We start from the raw sequence: 20,640 nt of genomic DNA on the forward strand, positions 1-20,640 counted from the left end.
ATCTAATCTTTCAAAGGTCTTTCTCCCAGATCAGATTATAAGTGTTACATCAACTAAGCACTAACTTACAACATATTGTTTACTCTCAGTTTCTATAAACACTCTCGTGTTAAAAAAACAGAAAGGAAAACTCAAGCAAAAGTAAGAGATGAGAAGAAAAATCAGAAAAATGACAAGTTAAGAAGTGGCAGACGAGAGAGATTACACATACCAAGGAACTGAGGATTTCGATCAACGACTTCACTCATCTCTCCAACCAATTCAATGCTGGTGTATCGCACAGCCGTATGTACAGTCTCTGGGAGGCGGACAACTCCTTCTAGGACTTCCACAAGTGTTGGATTGTTCTCCCTGAGTATAGGTGGTAAGTACTCACAGTTACTGATTTCAGAGGTTATATTCTGGCCAAATAACAGGCTGTGATGACACACAGCATTGCTAAAGAGCTTCTTTCTAAATAACTATTAAAATAAAAGTACTTGGTATTTGTTATGGAAGATTTTCAAATCCTCAAAAAAGAGGAAAAGATAGAAATGAAAGATATTGTTTCAGGAAAAGCATACTGCTCCTTAATATTCTGAATGCCAGTAAAGTGTCTAAAGACACATCAAGCTGGAGAGGCAGACATTTACTGTGGATGAATGTCTTCTTTTAAAGAATCTATTTTATTTCATCCTATAGCTGCAGCACCTAGAACAGTGCCTGGCACATAGTGGGCACTCAATAAATATTGCTGAATGGCTAAACAGATGAATGAATAATTCTGATAGACCACTCTTTGTTGTTATTCTCCAAAGATTTCCTACACCTGGATATTGGAAACTTTAAGAACAGGTAAGTATGGGTAGCCAGCTCACTAACTGAAAGAACAAGAAAACAAGCTGCAGGAATAGATTAAGTTGCCCCGATTTGGAACATGAGGGAAAACTAAAGTTAACCAAACACTTTCCACAGCTCCATGAGTTTATCTGTTCCCTCTCCTTCTCCCTCTGCCCCCGACAAAATATACTGGCTAAACGCTTTTGAGTAGAGTGGAGGATGCCCCCAAAGTGGCAGAACTTAATCCAGAAATGAAAGATGTTTAAAATGTAAATAATATCCTGGATTAGAGCAAGACCACCCTCTGCTGATAAGCTAGACTATTAAGTCCTTTTATATGCACTAAAAAATTATAATCATGCAGTTGGCTTGAAATGCAGATAAACAAAAAAATATATCGAATCTCTCATTTATACCTTATGTTTCCTAGGGACACTAAATCAATTAATGAAGACTATCTAGGCATCATTTTTCAAACCAAGACATATTAGTTAGAATATTAATGATTTTAATAAGCTTCAGACTTGTCACAGAAGGTTCAAAATGACACCAAAATGGGTTTAAGAGTAAATAGTGTGGTATATAATTAAGGACCAGGACTTCTTAATAGAGAAAAATAAACCTATTCAACCTCCTTGAATATTTACTGGATTAGAAACAATATCCCATTGACGAGGCCCTGAAAGGCAGCTAAGAAAGAAGCACTGTGCTTTTTATAAATACCTGCCTTAACCATCTCTCCAATCAAGACTGAATATAGAGCTTGACTGCAGGTATCACGTCACAATTCAGCGTGGCAGATATTAACATCGATTTATATACTCATGGCACAAAGTAAATTCTGTCTCTAGGGCTTCATACCATAAATAGAATTTCTATGCAATTAGAAGTAAAATTTGAATAATCTGAAATTTTTCTTTTTCTTTTTTTTTTTTTTTGAGACGGAGTCTCGCTCTGTCGCCCAGGCTGGAGTGCAGTGGCGCAATCTCGGCTCACTGCAAGCTCCGCCTCCCGGGTTCACGCCATTCTCCTGCCTCAGCCTCCCGAGTAGCTGGGACTACAGGCGCCCGCCCCTGCGCCCGGCTAATTTTTTCTATTTTTAGTAGAGACGGGGTTTCACCATGGTCTCGATCTCCTGACCTTGTGATCCGCCCACCTCGGCCTCCCAAAGTGCTGGGATTTAATCTGAAATTTTTCAATGGCAATAACAAAAACGGTAACTGCCCTTTAGATCTGGCTCTTTCAGGTGGAAAGGTGCCTAGGCCTTGCCTCTCTGAAACTCAAAACAATGTAATTAATTTTGTAAGGATAACTTACCCAAGGTCACAAAAGCAGAAAACCCAAATTAGTGTCTATTCAATTGCTTTTAAGCAAATACCAACAATTAAACAGTCTAACAAATTCTTTACCATACCAACTTTCACAAGGGAGCCTCAGTTGGAAAAATAAATCAGCATTCTATTCCTAGCATCAAGAATAAAATAATTTCAACTCTAGGAAATGTTGTTAAAACATGGTATCAGCAATTCAGGCGACCCTGGACTAGACTCTAGAAGTCAGAAGACTAGACAGCACAACAGAAGTAAGAAGTTCGAAAAGTCTCAGGTATATACCATATAAGGAAAAAAAAAGTGTAATTTTCCTTCCTCTTGATATTTAGAGTTCCCAGCAAAAGACTTATGAGACACTCACGGATCAACACTCTTTGCTATAGCAGCCATGATAAAGAGAACCGCTTCTGTCACCTCCCAGGGTGGGTTGCCTTCTTTCAGAGTAGAATATAACTAGAGAAGAAGAGGTGGATTATGGATCCATTAAAAGGAAAACAGAATGCCAAAACAAACAAAACAAAAAATCCAGTTAAAGTAAATCCTGCTCCTTGTTTCTAAATCTAATTATCTCTCAAGCCAGATGAGAATATTATTTTCATTTTTTTTACATCATTACTAACTAGGAATAACTATTTTAATATTTGAAATAAACCCATTTAGACTCCCAAGAGTTTATCAAAATTATCATCTGCCCCCAGAAAACGACTACTATGAGAAAAACAAAACACTGTACATGAGTGTCTTTTCCTGGTCCTGATAATAACTGATAAATACATAAACACACTTAAAATAGAGATACAATGTAAATCCTCTATATATGTATTGGCTTTACATTTCTATTGTTTTAACTACTTGTCTGCATCAGCACTGGTAGTACTGACTGAATTCCTAAAAAGCAGCTGTTTAGAAGCACCTATCACAATACTGTATCCAAGCAGAATTAATTTTTTTAAAAAAGGCACACCTAGCAGAATACTCTGAGATGTTCTGGTCCAGAATTTCCCAGATTATATCCACCTACAGAACGTGACTAACTAATATTTTACAGTCAAATAACAGACACTGCTAGGGAAGGCAAAATTAAACAGCTCTCTTGTTATACAACTTCATAGAGCCTTTAATATACTATTTATACCATTTCCTAATTTTAATTAATGATATAACTTTTTTTTGGCAAAAAACATCTCATGGGGTGGTGTTTCACAGACTGTATCTTGAACAGCATTGATAATTTACATAAATTTGTAAATTAAGTCAAAGGATTGAGAAGATCAAAGGATTTCTCAAAACCATAGAGCTAAAGAGAGAAGAGCTGAAATCTGAGCACAGGTCATCTGTCTAAGATCCAGGGATCTCATTTAAGTGGCTTTCTAAGAATCCCCAGCTCTTCACAGATGGGTCAGTAAGCATGCTTTGCTTAATATAATGAAAACAGTTATACTGTTATTAACATTTTTTAGATTGTATGACTCCCAAATATACAACAAATGACTGAATTACCAAAAAAAAAAAAAAAAAAAATTTAGGTTACTTCAGTATTGCTATGATAAAGCTTCCAAAGTAGTATTTCAGAGCTCATTAGAGTATAATCCAGCAATATGAAAACTGCCTGAAATTATACTAATGTTAAGTGATATGGAATGACGATGACTGTAACCTTATAAGGTAAAATGTTACTCACTGATTGTCAGGAAAACCTCTGGACTATGAATCTTCTACTCTAGCATAGTCACCTCTGGGATGAAACTGCACAGGAATCTAACCATAAGTGTGGACAAAGATAATGCCAAATAACTAAAAGAGTTACCAGGAGTTGGTATGTAATTACTAAAGTAGAAACACTTGCCTATTGTTCCTGGCTAGGTCCAGATTCCCTATAAGTATCCTAGAGGCTTTAATGCTTATCTATGATCTTCTATTCCAGCTGTACAAGTGGAACAGCAATCATTGCAAGCATAGAGAGTAAACCATAACCAAATCATCCATAAACTGCAACTGACTTGTAAAATGTTAAATAAACATAGCTACTATATGCCAGGCAGTGTGCTAGGCACTTGCATATCTATTATCTCATTCAGCCACTAAGATTGAAGAAATAAGATGGAACATTCACAGAAGACACAGAAGTGAACACAATTAAGGTGACCAGTAAAACTGGAAACAATCTCCAAATAGGCTTACCTGAGCAAAACACTCCATAGACCCTATCAAGAAAATCAAGTCCTTTACCAGGTCTGATACCCTCATCCGAAACTCCCCGAAGTCATCAGTCTCCTCAGGCACCCCCTCCTAAAATTTCAAATCAGATAACATTTGTTTTAAACTCACTGCAGCTTTCAATGACCTCTATAAAATTAAGAAGAAAAAAACCATTAAGCAGTCAAGTTTCAATGAACAGAAGTTGCCTAAATCATGAGGGTATTTTATTTTAGATAGAGGGTTTCCCAAACTGTGAGGTATGCCAAGTCAACACAACCTATTCTCTGCCTTTACCACGAGAAACTATTTGGTCTGTGTGTGTGTTTTGTATTTTATTTTTATTTTTTTTGAGACGGCGCCTCACTCTGTCACCCAGTCTGGAGTGCAGTGGTGCGATCTCTGCTCACTACAACCTCCACCTCCCAGGTTCCAGTGTTTCTCCTGCCTCAGCCTCCCAGGTAACTGGAATTACAGGGACACACCACAACGCCTGGCTAATTTTTCTATTTTTAGTAGAGACAGGGTTTCACCACGTTGGCCAGGCTGGTCTTGATGTCCTGACCTCAAGTAAGCTGCCCACGTCAGCCTCCCAAAGTGTTAGCCACCATGAGCCAGCGTGCCCGGCTGTGTTTTGTATTTCTAAGCTACAGCTTGTTCTGTTGTTGGAAAAATGTGGCTTGGTGAGAGTGAGAAGTGACCTGGAAGTAGTAAATTAACTGATAAGCCTATCTAGAGAAGGTCAGCTCTTTAGTGCCAAACAAACCTCTGAAGATTTATGTTTCAAGATCTACCAAAATCAACCACTGTCACAATAACTTCACACAGAAAATATAATTTTATTTTCATTTTTGAGACAAGGCCTCACTCTGTCGCCCAGGCTGGAGTGCAGTGACTTGATCTTGGCTCCCTGCAGCCTTGACCTCCTAGGCTCAAGCAATCCTCCCACCTCAGCCCCCGAGCAGCTGGGACTATAGGTATGTACCACCACGCCTGCCTAATTTTTATATTTTTTGTAGAGTTGGGGTTTTGCCATGTTGCCCAGGCTGGTCTCGAACTCCTGAGCTCAAGCAATCTGCCCGCCTTGCCTCCCAAAGTACTGGGATTACAGGAATGAGCCACACGCCTGGCCTCAATTAATTTTTAAAATTTTCTGTAGAGATAAGGTCTCACTATATTGTCCAGGCTGGTCTCAAACTCCCAGGTTCAAGTGATCCTCCCGCCTGGGCCTTCCAAAGTGCTGGGATTACAGATGTGAGCCATCATGCCCAGCCCAGAATTTTAAACTTAAAAAAAAATTTCACGTAGGTGGACAGATACATAAAACTAGCATAGTAAAATATGAATAGTGGAATTTAGGTGGTAGGTATACAGATGTTCTCTATGACATTATTTCATGTTTGCTGTGCATTTGAAATTTGTCATTAAAAAATTTAAACATCATTTATATTCCATGGTTTCCTATTACAAACACTTCTGTATCTTTTCTATTCTGACACACTTCTGTAAGTAAACAAAGAGTTAGCAATTATAAGATGGTTAAAGGCATGTATGAGAATCTTGGGCCCAAATACCTGGGAAAAGCCCTTAGTACTGTTGAGAATTGCTAATCTAGTTCAACCTCCTTGCTTTAAGATGAAGAAATTAAGGTCAAGAAATGAGGAGGAAATATGATGGCTATCTCAGATGAGATAATGGCTAACATTATAAAGCACTATACAAATTATAAAGCACTATACACTTACAAATGTAAGAAATTACCCACAAGGGAAATGGTGCCACAGATTCAGCGAAGGCAAAAAAGGGATTAAGCACAAAGCCATTTAAACAAAAGGGGCCCTGCTTTATAAATCAGGCTTCCAAATAAAATGTAGCTGAAGACAGGAGTCGTCACTTTATTTTATTTTTTTTGAGACTGAGTCTGGCTCTATTGCCCAGGCTGGAGTGCAGTAGCACAATCTTGGCTCACTGCAACCTCCACCTCCTGGGATCAAGTGATTCTCCTGCCTCAGTCTCCTGTGTAGCTGGGATTACAGGCACCCGGCACCATGCCCGGCTAATTTTTCTATTTTTAGTAGAGAAAGGGTTTTGCCATGTTGGCCAGGCTGGTCTCAAACTCCTGACCTCAAGTGATCCACCCACCTCGGCCTCCGAGTGGTGGGTGCAGTCTGAAAACCACTAGACTAGATCATGACTAAGGTTGTGTGGAGATACAAAATACCATGACTCAAACAAAATACTAACATTAAAATTAAGAGAATAGCACGTGGGATTTAATTGTAAGCAATAAAACTTACTGCAGGTCCTAAATTAAAGGACGGATTCAACCAACCAACAGGATGAAATAAATGTGGCAAAATTTGAAGAGATTAAGCATGATGTTTGAAGAGTTTTCTAATAAACTAATAATATTTCTAGTATTTTTTTCTAAACAAATAGATTTCTATATTCTTTTAAACTATAAAATGAGTATAAATAAGATTTTTAAAATGTGTATGTTCGTGGGGCAAAATCATACACACAAATATTTCACTTTTGTATTAGTTTTCATCTAACCACTTACTTTCTACTATTAATAAGAGTCAAAATTTTGGTTGGGCGTGGTGGCTCACGCCTGTAATCCCAGCACTTTGGGAGGCCATGGTGGGTGGATCACAAGGTCAGGAGATTGAGACCACCCTGGCTAACATGGTGAAACTCCGTCTCTACTAAATATACAAAAAATTAGCCGGGCGTGGTGGCGGGCACCTATAGTCCCAGCTACTCAAGAGGCTGAGACAGGAGAATGGCGTGAACCTGGGAGGTAGAGTTTGCAGTGAGCCGAGATGGCGCCACTGTACTCCAGCCTGGGCGACAGAGCAAGACTCCCTCTCAAAAAAAAAAGAGTACAAAATTTTACATTCTGATTTTTCTCTTACCATACCATCATTTCACTACCTTTTAATTGCTCCATCAAGTTGCTAAATCATAACTCTTCTTATATAGTTCATATAACTCTTATTATACTGCTGTATATGGGTTTATAATTTTTACTTTTATAGATAACATTTTGTATATAAAATAGCTGTTTTTTCTTCTGCAGATTTAAGATAAATTCCTAGGAAAAGAATTACTGGTTTAGCTGGAGTGTTTTTTGTTTGTTTGTTTTTGTTTTTTCCTAAACAGGCCTAACAGATTATACTGGTACTGACTTCTTCAGTATAAGCTGTAGAGTGACAAAACCTGCCAATCCTCCCACCTCAGCCTCCTGAGTAGCTAGGACTACAGGCGTGTGCCACTAGGCCCAGCTAATTTTTTTTTTATTTCTTTTTGTAGAGACAGGGGTCTCTCTATGTTGCCCGGGCTGGTCTTGAACTCCTGGCCTCTAGCAATCCATCCACCTTGGCCTCCCAAAGTGCTGGGACTACAGACATGAGCCAGGGTACCCAGCCAGGTTTATTATCTATCTTCTCAGTTCCTTTTCAAGTTGGCACTGACAAGAGGAAGAAATTAAGATTTGAAGAGGTAGAGAAGGGAACTTACATGGTCTGGTTCCAGCTGGCAGTGTCGAGCCAAGGCATGAAGCAGCCTCTGAATGTAAGCTTTGAAGATGCCATGAATAACTTCATCATTAGTTTTGTACAAATGCTCCCCGAGTCGGTACCAAAAGTTAAATGAAATTTCTACTACCTGTTAGGTTAACAGAGATGATTTATTTGAATGGGAAAGGAATAGAATAAGAAGACATTTTATTATCACCATGACCATATAGGAAGAAAGATATATTTTTAAATAATATGAGTGGAGTCAGTTAAGAAGTCACCTTTTCTCTAGCAGATTTACTATTTATCTCCCCAAATTGTCTTCCCATGTTAGGCCCAAATCTCCATTTAGAATGACTGGCTTTACATTCCATTTAGTCCTGAGGTAATGCCTCCAAAAGTACACTGAATTTTGAATTTAGAGAAAACGATAACAGACATGGAAGTCTTTATTTTTATTTATTTTTTAGAGACAGAGTTTCATTCTGTTGCCCCAGCTAGAGTGCAGTGGCACAAGCACATCTCACTGCTGCCTCTAACTCCTGGGCTCAAGCGATCCTCTTGCCTCAGCCTCCCAAGTAGCTGGGACTACAGGTACACACCACCAAGCTCAGCTAATTTTTTTTTTTTTTTTTTTTTTAGTAGAAACAGGGTCTCGCCATCTTGCCCAGGATGGTTTTGAATTCCTGCCCTCAAGTAATCCTCCCACCTAGGTCTCCCAAAGTGCTGGGACTACAGGCATGAGCCACCGCTTCCAATTTTATTTTACTTAAAACAAATTTCAGCCAGGTGCAAAACACCATCTCTACAAAAAAATACAAAAATTAGCCAGGCATGTAGGTGGCGCATGCCTGTATTCTCAGCTACTCAGGAGGCTGAGGTTGGAGGATCACCTGGGCCCAGGAGGCTGAGGCTACAGTGAGCTGTGATCGCACCACAGCATTACAGCCTGGGCAACAGAGTGAGACCCTGTCTCAAAAGATATATATTTTTTCTTTAGAGACAGGGTCACCTAGGCTGGAGTGCAGTGGGGCACAATCATAGCTCACTGCAGCCTTGAACTTCTGGGCTCAAGCGATTCTTCCACACAGCCTCCTGAGTAGCTAGGAGGACTACAGGCACTTGCCACCATGTCTGGCTAATTTTAAAAATTTTTCTGCAGAGACAGGGTCTTGCTCTGCCATCTAGGCTGGAGTGCAGTGGTGTAATCATGGCTCATGGCAGCCTCGAACTCCTGGGCTCAAGCGATCCTCCCATTCAGCCTCCTGAGTAGCTGGGATGAGAGGTGTGCGCCAGCACACCCAGCTAATTTTTGAAATTTTCTGTAGAGACAAGGTCTTCCAATGTTGCCCAGGCTGGTCTCGAACTCCTGGGCTCAAGCAATCCTCCCACCTCAGCCGCCAAAAGTGTTAAAGAGGTATGAACCTCATTAGAGGTATGAACCACTATGCCCAGCCAGAAGTCTTTTTTATTCATTTATTTATTTATTTTGAGATGGAGTCTTGCTCCATCGCCCAGGCTGGAGTACAGTGGCGCGATCTTGGCTCACTGCAACCTCCACCTCCTGGGTTCAAGTGATTCTCCTGCCTCAGCCTCCTGAGTAGCTGGATTACAGGCCCGTGCCATCAAATACAAAAAATACAGCTAATTTTTGTATTTTTAGTAGAGACGGGGTTTCACCATGTTGGTCAGGCTGGCCTCAAACTGCTGACCTTATGATCTGCCTGCCTCGGCCTCCCAAGGTGCTGACAGGCGTGAGTCACCGTGCCTGGCCAGAAGTCTTTTTTAAAGTATTTTTCTGAAACTTCTGAAATCACTGCATTGAATGTTTGAGATTCAAAATCATCTGTAACTCCTGAACATAACTGATTCAGCTTCATGTCACTTTTATTCACCTGTTTTCTTGAGTGTGACAGAAAGGGAGAAAAGGCCTGGGATTTTACTCGTAGCCTCTTTTCCATATGGCACTGTTTAAAGGAGTGATAATTGTGTGGGGTTACATTCTTCCAGAAATGTTTTGGGTTCCACTCAAATCTAGGTATCCTCATGACATTACGTAAAACAAATAAACCTTGTCTTGCATGTGATAACAGAAAACGGGTCGAGAGTCACAGGACCACTGTGCCTAAGGCACAGTAAGAGGGTCCCTACCATCCATTTCCCATCAAGGATCCAAAACAGAGCTATTTAAAACAATGCCCAACTTGGGAGCACTTCTTTCTCACTTTTTTTTTTTTTTTTTTGAGATGGAGTTTTGCTCTTGTCACCCAGGCTGGAGTACAGTGGCCTGATCTCAGCTCACTGCAACCTCTACCTCCCGGTTCAAGCAATTCTCCTGCCTCAGCCTCCCAAGTAGCTGGGTTATTATAGGTATGAGTCACCTCGCCCAACTAATATGTATTTTTAGTGGAGACAGGGTTTCACCATGTTGGCCAGGCTGGTCTCAAACTCCTGACCTCAGGTGATCTGCCTGCCTTGACCTCCCAAAGTGCTGGGATTACAGGCGTAAGCCACCAAGGCCAACCCTTTCTCATTTCTTATACTATAAAACTTCTCAAATAAATTAGATTTAAAAAAATCTAGCAAACCTCGGTAGGTAGGGTGTCAAGGATTTTGAATGACAGAGACCCTTAAGTCTTTTCAATCCCTTTGTCATTCTCATCCATCATTTGGAGAAAAATTGGGGATGTTAAGACTTGTGGAGGTATAGTTAGAATTCGGTGTTTTTTAGCTATAAAGCTCTAGAGAATAAGTCAAGCTAGACAAGGGGTTCGCTGGAAAGGCTTGCTTTCTAACGAGTTCCTTGAGGGGTCTACCACAGTCAGCCCAGCCAACCAGGTAAGAAAATAGAGATGGACACAATGCAGAAACCCAAATATAATTTTTTTTAAATTCCAAAACAGAGGAAATCACATTAATTAAAAACAAGACTATAATTTCTCAACAATAAAAGCTGGGCATGAGGTAATGAAATATAGATAATATGCAGCACACAACTTGGAGAATAATAGCCTTAGAATAGCATAAACACTACCTCATATTGAGGATGTCCTGCACAGATAAGAAGCAGCTCCAGAGTTCGGAGGTCCCCAAGACCTTGGCCTGGAGTACAAACAATTTTTTCAAGAAAAGTTTCACATAGTTCAGTGAAAATACGGCAGTAATTCAGAACTCTGTAGAAGACAGGCGAATGAGAACAATGAGTCAGAAATCTGGATATTATAAGTATATACAGGCACAGTTAATCAAATAAATAAAAGGTTCCTCAGTCTAAGGGACATCTAGTGATTATTTACTATGTTGTATCACAATCCCCATGACAGACACCTTTACCTAGATCATATACTCCTACACATGTGATTTGTCAGTTCAAATTCTCAATTATTAAAACATTTGAATAAAAATTCCCATCAAATCACACTTGATATTTTACAATTTGTCTCTAATTTTTAAAGCCTTAGCATTTCTATGGTAATTCTACAAACCCCACATCCAATTTGCCACTCTCCGTTCAGAGAAGCGTAGTAGAGTGTCTTTAGGAAGCAACTATCTGTACATTTACAGAATCACCGAGAATCACAAATGACAGATAAATAATAAAAAGTGACTTAAAAGAATGACCAGACTGTAGGTAAACCCAGGGCTCCAGACTTAAACAATTACTCACTTGTCTAAATCTTCACGCGCCACAGCCATATGATAGGCAGTCTCCAACGTCAGCACTCCCTGAAAAAGTTGCATAGCTAATGGCAAGTTAGTCTCCACATTCTCAATGGCATAGAGAGCTGAGCATACACAGTCTGAAGCAGCTTCATGTAGGTTAGATGAGGTCTTATCCTGTTGCTGGGGAGGTAGCAGGAATAGGGAAGCAAGAAGTATGATCACTAAGGAGTGATCTACAGTTGGCCCTGCATACCCTAGGGTTCAACCAAGCATCGATAGAAAATATTCAAAATATAAGCAAATAATAATACAATGAAAAACACAAATTTAAAAATTACCCTATAACAACTATTTACATAGCATTTACATTGTATTAGGTATTATAAGTAATTTAGAGGTTATTTAGAGTATATGGGAAGATGTGGGTAGGTTATATGCAAATACTGCACCATTTTATATAAGGGACTAGGGCATCTGTGTATTTTGGAAACTGTGCACAGAGGGGCAGGGGTAGTGGGTGGTCCTGGAACCAATCCTTTGAGGACAGTGATGGATAAGTATAATAGGAAAACAATTAGAGCCTCTTTCTTTCTTTCAATTACAGCCTCTTTCTGAACATGTACTTTAAATGTGTAACAGTCAAGTCATAGGCTTCCATGAGAAAACATCCATCAATCTTCCCAATCCTATTTCTGTTTCCTTATACGTCAAGCAAATCAGTCTTTCTGTCCCTAAGTCATGGTCATATCATTTGTAATCTCCATGTTCTTGTTCACACCAGCCCCTCCAAATGGAATGCCATGTGTACCCTATTCTAGTGTGTGAAAATCTTTTCCATCCTTTTTCTGATATTCAAGTGCTACCTAAAATGAAAGGGCTCAACAAGTATCAAAGACACATACCTAAACACATCATTGTGAAATTTCAGAATACCAAAGTTAAACAAAGGTCCAAATGGAATGCCATGTGTTCCCTACCCTATTCTAGTATGTGAAAATCTTTTCCATCCTTTTTCTGATATTCAAGCACTGCCTAAAATGAAAGGGCTCAACAAGTATCAAAGACACATACCTAAACACATCACTGTGAAATTTCAGAATACCAAAGTTAAACAAAGGTCTGTAAAATTTCTGGGGAAGAGAGAAGGAGGTAATAATAGCGAGCAGAAGTCAGAGTTCTCCAACATTTCATTAACAATGATGCACGCTAGTAAAGGAGAACAGGGCCTCTGAACTTTTGAAGGAAAATAATATTCAACCTACAACTTCATAACTAACTGAGCCATCAATCAAGATTGAAAGCAAAATAAAAATAGTTCTCAGGCATGCAAAAATTCCAAGTTTACTTTCCATTATATCTTTCCTGAAGATGTTATCTGAGGGGGTTTGAAAGAAACCTCTAACTTTTTAATCCAGAAAGCACAGTAAAGGCAAGTCCCAAGATGGCGGGGAGTACATCTAAAGAACTGATGCAAATCAGAGCAGACCAAAAGGGCCAAGAAGGGAATCCTCCCGGGTTTCTAGTGAAGAGAGTACAGTTGAGAGGTTAAATGCACTTAGTAAGGGCATATTAGTCTTCCTTGAAAAATTTTTTTAAAAGGATATTTAAAATCTCCAGTGGGACAAAAAGCTATACAAGCAGGTTTGGGAGAGCACAAAGATGCAAATTATTCATTAGGTTATTCTTAGATTGAATAGTGGGTTCAAAGATTCTCATTATATTATCAAGTTATTAAAAGGTAAGTGTTCGAGCTGGGCGCGGTAGCACACACTTGTAATCCCAGCACTTTGGAAGGTGGGCAGATCACAAGGTCAGGAGATCGAGACCATCCTGGCTAACACGGTGAAACCCTGTCTCTACTAAAAATACAAAAAATTAGCCAGGCATGGTGGCATACACCTGTAGTCCCAGCTACTCAGGAGGCTGAGGCAGGAGAATCATTTGAACCCAGAGGGCAAAAGTTGCCGTGAGCTGAGATTGCGCCACTGCACTCCAGCCTGGGCGACAGAGCGGGACTCTGTCTCAAAAATAAATAAATAAATAGTAAGTGTTCATACTTATTCTTTTGTATATATCAAGTATTTTAATTTTTAAGTTTTTTTAAAAAGCTATTGGGGGAAAGTTGTACAAGAAAGTCGTGGTCCAAACATAAAGCAAATTAAAACATGACATGGGCCAGGTGTGGTGGCTCACATCTGTAATCTCAGTATTTTTGGGAGGCTGAGGTGGAAGAATCGCTTGAGGCCGGTTCGAGACTAGCCTGGGCAACAAAGAGAGACCCTGTCTCTAAAAAAAATTAAAAATTAGCCAGGCATGGTGGCACATGCCTATATCCCAGCTACTTGGGAGGCTGAGGCAGGAAGATTGCTTGAAGCCAGGAGTTTGAGACTACAGTGAGCTACGATCATGCCAATGGAGCTACTCCAGTCTGCACAACAGAGAGACACCCTAACTCCCTGTGACACTCCCCCCCAAAAGAAAAAAAGTAGCATGATTTTAAACCACTGAATGAATGTAAAAATGAGAATACATTTTACCCTGACTCTAGATAAACACTCTTACTAGTGACAGAGAGGTCCTGACACTGGATCAGTAGAGGAGATAATATAATCCTGGCATACTACTTAACTGCTTCCTTACTCCAATCCCAATTCCCAGAAATTACCACTGTTAAGTTTGAAGTATATTCTAGACTGTCCTCCATTTATATGTAATCACATGTAAATTTTTTAAACAAAAGTGGGACATGACTTTATTCACAGTGATTACTCTTCATACTATTTGTTGAGGTGGTAATAAATATTATCATTATTGAGGAAGGATACCAACATACATGGAGACAGACAATGGCAAGCAAAACAATGACTAGCATCCTAATTTTCCTGAGACTTAGCTTCTGATGCAAAAATGACAGCAGAAATATACTACCACTGACAAGCCAAATGTCTCCTTGAAGAACGTCTTTCTTTTCTTTAATTGACAGTGGCATCAATCTAGCATCATGGTACTATCTTCTAAGTAATAGTGCATCCGCATACATTCAGAATACATGCAGCTTCCATACTAATACATCTTCATTGAAGGAAACCCACCAGCAGAAAAAGACAAAGTTTTTCACCTCTCCAAACACCCCTTCAATAATATTTATGCTTAAGATAATGTTATGTTTCTTGTTCTAAAATGTAATCATATTCTAACGACTCCCTACCTCCTATCTACCAAGACTATATTACTAGGCACTGCTACTTTCAAAGCTTAAAGAAGAAATACACAAGTATATAAAAATACATTAGTACTTACTCTACTAATCTCAAAAACCCAAATCCATTTTGCACATACAATGATGTTTAACTAATCTCAACTACAAAGACAGTATCTTCATCTATAATTGTCTCTGGGTGCACTAAACATAATTTTTAATTCTTTCTGTTCTGTTTTTTCCTAAACTTGTGATGCACATATAATTATATCATGGAAATGTCTAGGATTCAATGACCATTATTGAAATACAGAATTTATATTTTTAAAACGAGGAAAAAGATACCAATGGTTATTTGAATTTTAAAATGTAAATCATGTATCAGCATATAAGATTGTTTTCTTCTTAAGCATAACTATATCCTATTTTGAGTATTAAAACTGATACTTTTAATTTGGTACCTGGTAGCAAGGAACATTGCTATGTTCTTAATACATGCTTTCCAGTTACTGTGCAAAAATCTGAAAACACTGTTACGTCCCAGCAGGTTAGTTACGAAGTGATTGGCAGAAATACTTTGATAAATAAAGTCATTACTTACCAAAACCTCAAAAAGGAGTGCTAGTAATTTATTGTTAGCCATGAAGTTACTGTCCAAAACTCCCAAGTTAAACCAACTTCCCAAACAGCGAAAAACCTTCATAAGCATTTTCTCATCTGTTCCTGCTTTTTCTACACAGGTCATCTGAATAGGGAAAAAAACTTAAAATGAATAATGTTAATCTATATATTTAAACCATTATTACAATCACCTTACAAGTATAATAATGAGAAGGATGGCAATAAAACAGCTAACAGTTAAAAGTGCTATTTAAGTGTCACTGTCTTTTTTTTTCCTTTTAAGAGAGAGGGTCTTGCTACATCGCCCAGACAGGACTACAGGCATGTGCCACTGCATCCAGCTAGGCACCACTGTTCTAAATACCACTAATCTACTTAATCCCAAAATGGTTTGGTTCTATGTCCTCACCCAAATCTCGTATCAAATTGTAATCCCCAGTGTTGGAGAAGAGGCCTGGTAGGAGGTGACTGAATCATGGGAATGAACATCCCCCTTGCTGTTCTTTTGATAGTTCTCACGAGATTTGGTTGTTTCAAAGTGTGTAGCACCTCCCCCTCCTCCCTCTCTCTCCTACCAGCCATGTGAAGATGTGTCTGCTTCCCCTTCACCTTCCACCATGATTGTTAAGTTTCCTAAGGCCTCCCTAGAAGCAGAAGCCTGTACAGCCCACAGAACCGTGAGCTGATTAAACCTCTTTTCTTTATAAATTACCTTGTTTCAGGTATTTTTTCTTTCTTTCTTTTTTTTTTGAGATGGAGTCTTGCTGTGTTGCCCAGGCTGGAGTGCAGTGCCACGATCTCTGCTCACTGTAACGTCCACCTCCCTGGTTCAAGCAATTCCCCTACCTCGGCCTCCCAAGTAGTTGGGATTAGATGCACATCACTACACCCAGCTAACTTTTTTGTATTTTTAGTAGAGACAGGGTTTCACCATGTTGGCCAGACTGGTCTCGAACTCCTGACTTCAGGCAATCTGCCTCAGCCTCCCAAGGTGCTGGGATTACAGGCGTGAGCCACTGCACCCAGTCTCAGGTATTTCTTTATAGCAGCATGAGACTGCACTAACACAATCCCCAAATACAACTTTATAGGTAGCTACTATTATGGTCTCTACCTTCTCAATGGGAAAACTGAGGTACAGAGAGGTTACAGACTTACCCAAGTTGTTTCAGAAATAACTTACTAATTTCTTAGTTCCCACTTCTGCATTAAGGTTGTATTATCCAAAAAATTATTTTACAAATAGTTTACTTATTTATATACCTGGTTGTCATAGAATAGATACCTAGAGTAAGCTAGGCATACTACTGTATATTTCCACAAGAAAAGCTAATGTTTCAGCTTTGGCAATAGAATAATAAACATGTTATCCCACAGAAAGTGATACTACTATAAATACTATAAAAGAGATAAAACAGAATTAGACTAAAACTCATTGTTTCTCCTTGTAGACTGTTTTTGTGATATATATTTTTTCCAAAGTAAAATGTAATGCATCTTTTTCTAGACAAAGAATGTTTTAAAATAGCTCTTGCAAGCAATGAGTTAGAAATATAATTTTCATGGGGTTCAGGAGGCATGAGAGTGGGGGTGAAATCCCATAATGTATTATTAAATCAGATCTAAATATTGATATTTGTGGTTACAATGCAGATATAAAACACACAGGAAAATTCTCCAAGTTCAAAGCTTCATCTACTACATAAATCTACATTGAAGATGACTGTCTTTATTATTGTGCTCCAAAGAATGCTAGGTTGCTAAGATGAAGAGAAGTGAGGGGTATGCCAGCTCATTCCCACAGAGGGCTATATAAGATATTCAGGTCTGGGCCAGGCGCTGTGGCTCATGCCTGTAATCCCAGCACTTTGGGAGACCGAGGCGGGCGGATCACGAGGTCAGGAGATGGAGACCATCCTGGCAAACATGGTGAAACCCCGTCTCTACTAAAAAAGACAAAAAAATTAGCCAGGTGTGGTGGCGGGCGCCTGTAGTCCCAGCTACTCGGGAGGCTGAGGCAAGAGAATGGTGTGAACCCGGGAGGCCGAGCTTGCAGTGAGCCAAGATCGCGCCACTGCACTCCAGCCTGGGCAACAGAGCGAGACTCCGTCTCAAAAACAAAACAAAACAAACAACCTTTCCTTCTCAGAAGACAGAAGAAAGGAAGTCCAAGTACATTAATATACCTGATTCCTTCTATTTCTTCTCTCTCTTCCAGGCCATTATATTTCAGGGAGAGGAAGAAAAGTACATGACAAATAAGCTGACCAGTCAGTCATTTTAACACTTACTGAGCCCTTTCTGTGCAACAGGCACTGTTTTAAGAGCTTTATATGTACTAACTCATTTAATCCCCACTATATGAAACAGATACTATTATCCCTATTATACTGATGAGAAAACTGAGGCAGACAGTCAAGTAACTTGCCCAATATGGCACAGGTAGGAAATAGCATAGCCAGGACTTAAACTTAAGAAGTCTGGCTTCAAAGTCTATGATCTTAACCACTACACCATAGCTACCTCCCAAATTTCTCTATTTGCTTATATATACAGAACAAAGATATGATTACTATCAAGGACTTCCTCTACTTCAAAAGCCTCTAAAGCTAGGCAGATTGCAACAATAATCTTACTAATATTATACATCATCATCAGTATAACTAGCTATATACTAATTTACCTGGATGATAATTAGTGTATTACCAAAGAAAGCCAGGAAATATTAACAGCATGGGGAAACAGAATCATCTGTCACACATGAACCAACTATTTTACTAGTTTTAAGCATGTCAGCTTGAAGTATACATCATTTGTAACGAATAACATCAGAACTTGATGGTTAACTAAATGCAGACTCACTCATTTTCATTTATTGTGCATATTGCATTATATATGCTTGTTGAAAAAAGGTGGAGTTGCAGCTAACTTACAGAGAAATTAACCACATAACCATGAGTATACACATAAGTTTATGTCTAGGATATAAACAACTTCTGAGACATCTGTTACTATCTAAAGCCACAAGAGGCACAGAGTAAATATCCAAGTATTTATAGAAGGAAGAATGGCAGGGGCTGGGTGCGGTGGCTCACTCCTGTAATCCCAGCACTTTGGGAGGCTGAGGTGGGTGGATCACAAGGTCAGGAATTTGAGACCAGCCTAACCAACATGGTGAAACCCCGCCTCTACTAAAAATACAAAAATCAGCCGGGCATGGGGGCACACCCTGTAATCCTAGCTACTTAGGAGGCTGGGGCAGGAGAATTGCTTGAATCTGGATGCAGAGGTTGCAGTGAGCCGAGATTGTGCCACGGCACTCCAGCCTGAGCGACAGAGTGAGACTCTGTCTGAGAAAAAAAAAAAAAAAGAAGGAAGAATGGCAGGAAAGGAAAGAACTGAGAGCTCTTGCTTTAGAGGGGAAAGTACTCTTAAAAAGTCATCAGAGGCTGCGTGCAGGGGTTCACACCTCTAATCCCAGCACTTTGGGAGGCTGAGGTGGGAGGATTGCTTGAGCCCAGGAGTTCTAGACTAAACTGAGCAACAAAGTAAGACCCTGTCTCTACAGATTAAAAAATAAAATAACACTTTAAAAGTCACCAGAAAACACACTAGATGAGATGAGAAAATGTCGCAAATATGGTTCTGGCCCCATTAAGTTCTTCTAGTTATTTTTTACCTCAAGACTTTCTTTGTTCCCCTGAAACTCAGAGAAAATATTCACGGATGCCAGGCAGTTGCCTAGAATCACTAAAATGGCCAGAATTTTTAGAAAAGAGTATGACACTAATATATGCAATATATTTAAATATGTGATACATAAATAAAGGCACAGGAGCACTTAATTTCAAGGCTGAAAGTAGAGCAACTAAGTTCCCTTAACATGAACTGGAGCCACTGAGAGATTTCTCTTTAAGAGCTGATACTCATTCTCTCTCCCTCTCAACCTGTCTCAAACTCTCAATTGAATCTTTGATGCTGTTGATATAAACTCACCGTTTTCCAACTCCACCTTTTTCCAACAAGCATATATAATTACATAATCACTTGGCCTTTATACTTCTTGAATGACATTTCAATTTTAATAAGACATGATATATACAAGTGGAAGGATTTGCTTGTACATTCTAACTACAGACTCAAACTGAAGGACCAAATTCTGAAAAAACCTGTTTCTAAAACTAATCTCTTTGAAAAGATGAAATTCTGCAAATTAAATCAAACATACATTCTAAAGCATCAGAACTAAGAGTTATCTTCTGTTCCTCTTTGAGAGCTATGCTATGTTAAAAATCTGTCTCTTAAAGTAAGTCCTCAAAAGCTTCAAGATAAATGCCAGAGTCCAGAAGAGCTCACCAGTAAAAAGATAGCAGGGATAAACAAGAATTGAGATCTTAGATTAACAAAATAGAAAGTGGAGAGACAAAAATATTAGAAGCACAGGTTCAGTTTAGCTATGATAGCATGCAGAAACACATTTAAAACTTCAAAAAGTTCAACACCATGTTTAGGAATGGGTCCATTAGGAGAGACCACAAAAGTATAATACTAACAAGAAATAGGATAGAATGTAACCATTAAAGGAGAGCATGCAGGAAACTAAACGAGAAAAGGTCTTAAGAGGAGTTTGGAACCCGGCATTACAGCCACATGCCTATTTTTTTCTTGGCCATTTTGGACTAATTTCATCCCCTGGCTTGGTCATGTAGCTTGTCATGTAGGCTAAAGTCTGACAGGGAATTGAACATTCATAAAATAACAAGCTTCCATCACACAAACTACATTATATTACAAAGGAGGAAGGTGACTTTTAAAAATAGAAGGATCAGACTTTCATCCTAATCCAGTGGTCAACCCTAGCATCACTACCGAATGCTGTATATACACTAAGACATAGCATCATGTACCTATGATATATTCTATCCCAAAATGTTTAACTTTTAAAAACTAATCATCCAAGCCTCTCAGTTTTTCTCAATCAGGATCCTAGGAAAGAATTAAATCCTATAGGTTAAGTGTGGTGGTTCACGCTTGTAATCTCATCATTAGGGGAGGCCAAGGAGGGACGATCATTTAAGACCAGGTTTGAGACCAGTCTGGGCAACATAGAGAGGCTCTATAGCTACAAAAAAGTTTATTGTATAAGAATTAAGTCCTTCAGAAAATTATCTGAGTGCTTATCTTCTTAATTATCCTAAGGGTGGTATATAGCTAGAACCATTATTAATGTAGAGGAAAGAATTCATTACATATAATGAAAGCTTTAGGTTTAATTCTCTTGAGGAACCCC

The 20,640-nt window shown here is 39.1% G+C and overlaps 1 protein-coding gene and 1 long non-coding RNA gene across 13 annotated transcripts in view; one reads left to right on the plus strand and one right to left on the minus strand.

The window, feature by feature from the left end:
• The window catches only part of TNPO3 (transportin 3), a 100,733-nt gene that overhangs the window by 35,524 nt on the left and 44,569 nt on the right, over positions 1 to 20,640 (minus strand). For 8 of the 12 annotated variants that reach the window (XR_013414646.1, XM_077994778.1, XM_077994777.1 and 5 more), the window contains 7 exon segments: positions 15,331 to 15,474; positions 11,535 to 11,710; positions 10,902 to 11,040; positions 7,869 to 8,015; positions 4,332 to 4,439; positions 2,512 to 2,603; positions 212 to 351 (listed from right to left, as the gene is read on the minus strand). Coding sequence is in view for 11 of the 12 variants with exons in the window: in XM_077994778.1 (XP_077850904.1) it covers positions 212 to 351; positions 2,512 to 2,603; positions 4,332 to 4,439; positions 7,869 to 8,015; positions 10,902 to 11,040; positions 11,535 to 11,710; positions 15,331 to 15,474 (946 nt within the window). In the remaining variant the exon portion in view is untranslated. 12 annotated transcript variants of the gene reach the window in all.
• LOC144339925 (uncharacterized) lies at positions 4,671 to 18,720 on the plus strand. The gene is made up of 3 exons (XR_013415521.1): positions 4,671 to 6,290; positions 18,269 to 18,480; positions 18,613 to 18,720. It is a non-coding gene; the product is annotated as an uncharacterized LOC144339925 (long non-coding RNA).

Source organism: Macaca mulatta, chromosome 3 (assembly GCF_049350105.2).
Source record: "Macaca mulatta isolate MMU2019108-1 chromosome 3, T2T-MMU8v2.0, whole genome shotgun sequence".
Taxonomy (NCBI): Eukaryota; Metazoa; Chordata; class Mammalia; order Primates; family Cercopithecidae; genus Macaca; species Macaca mulatta.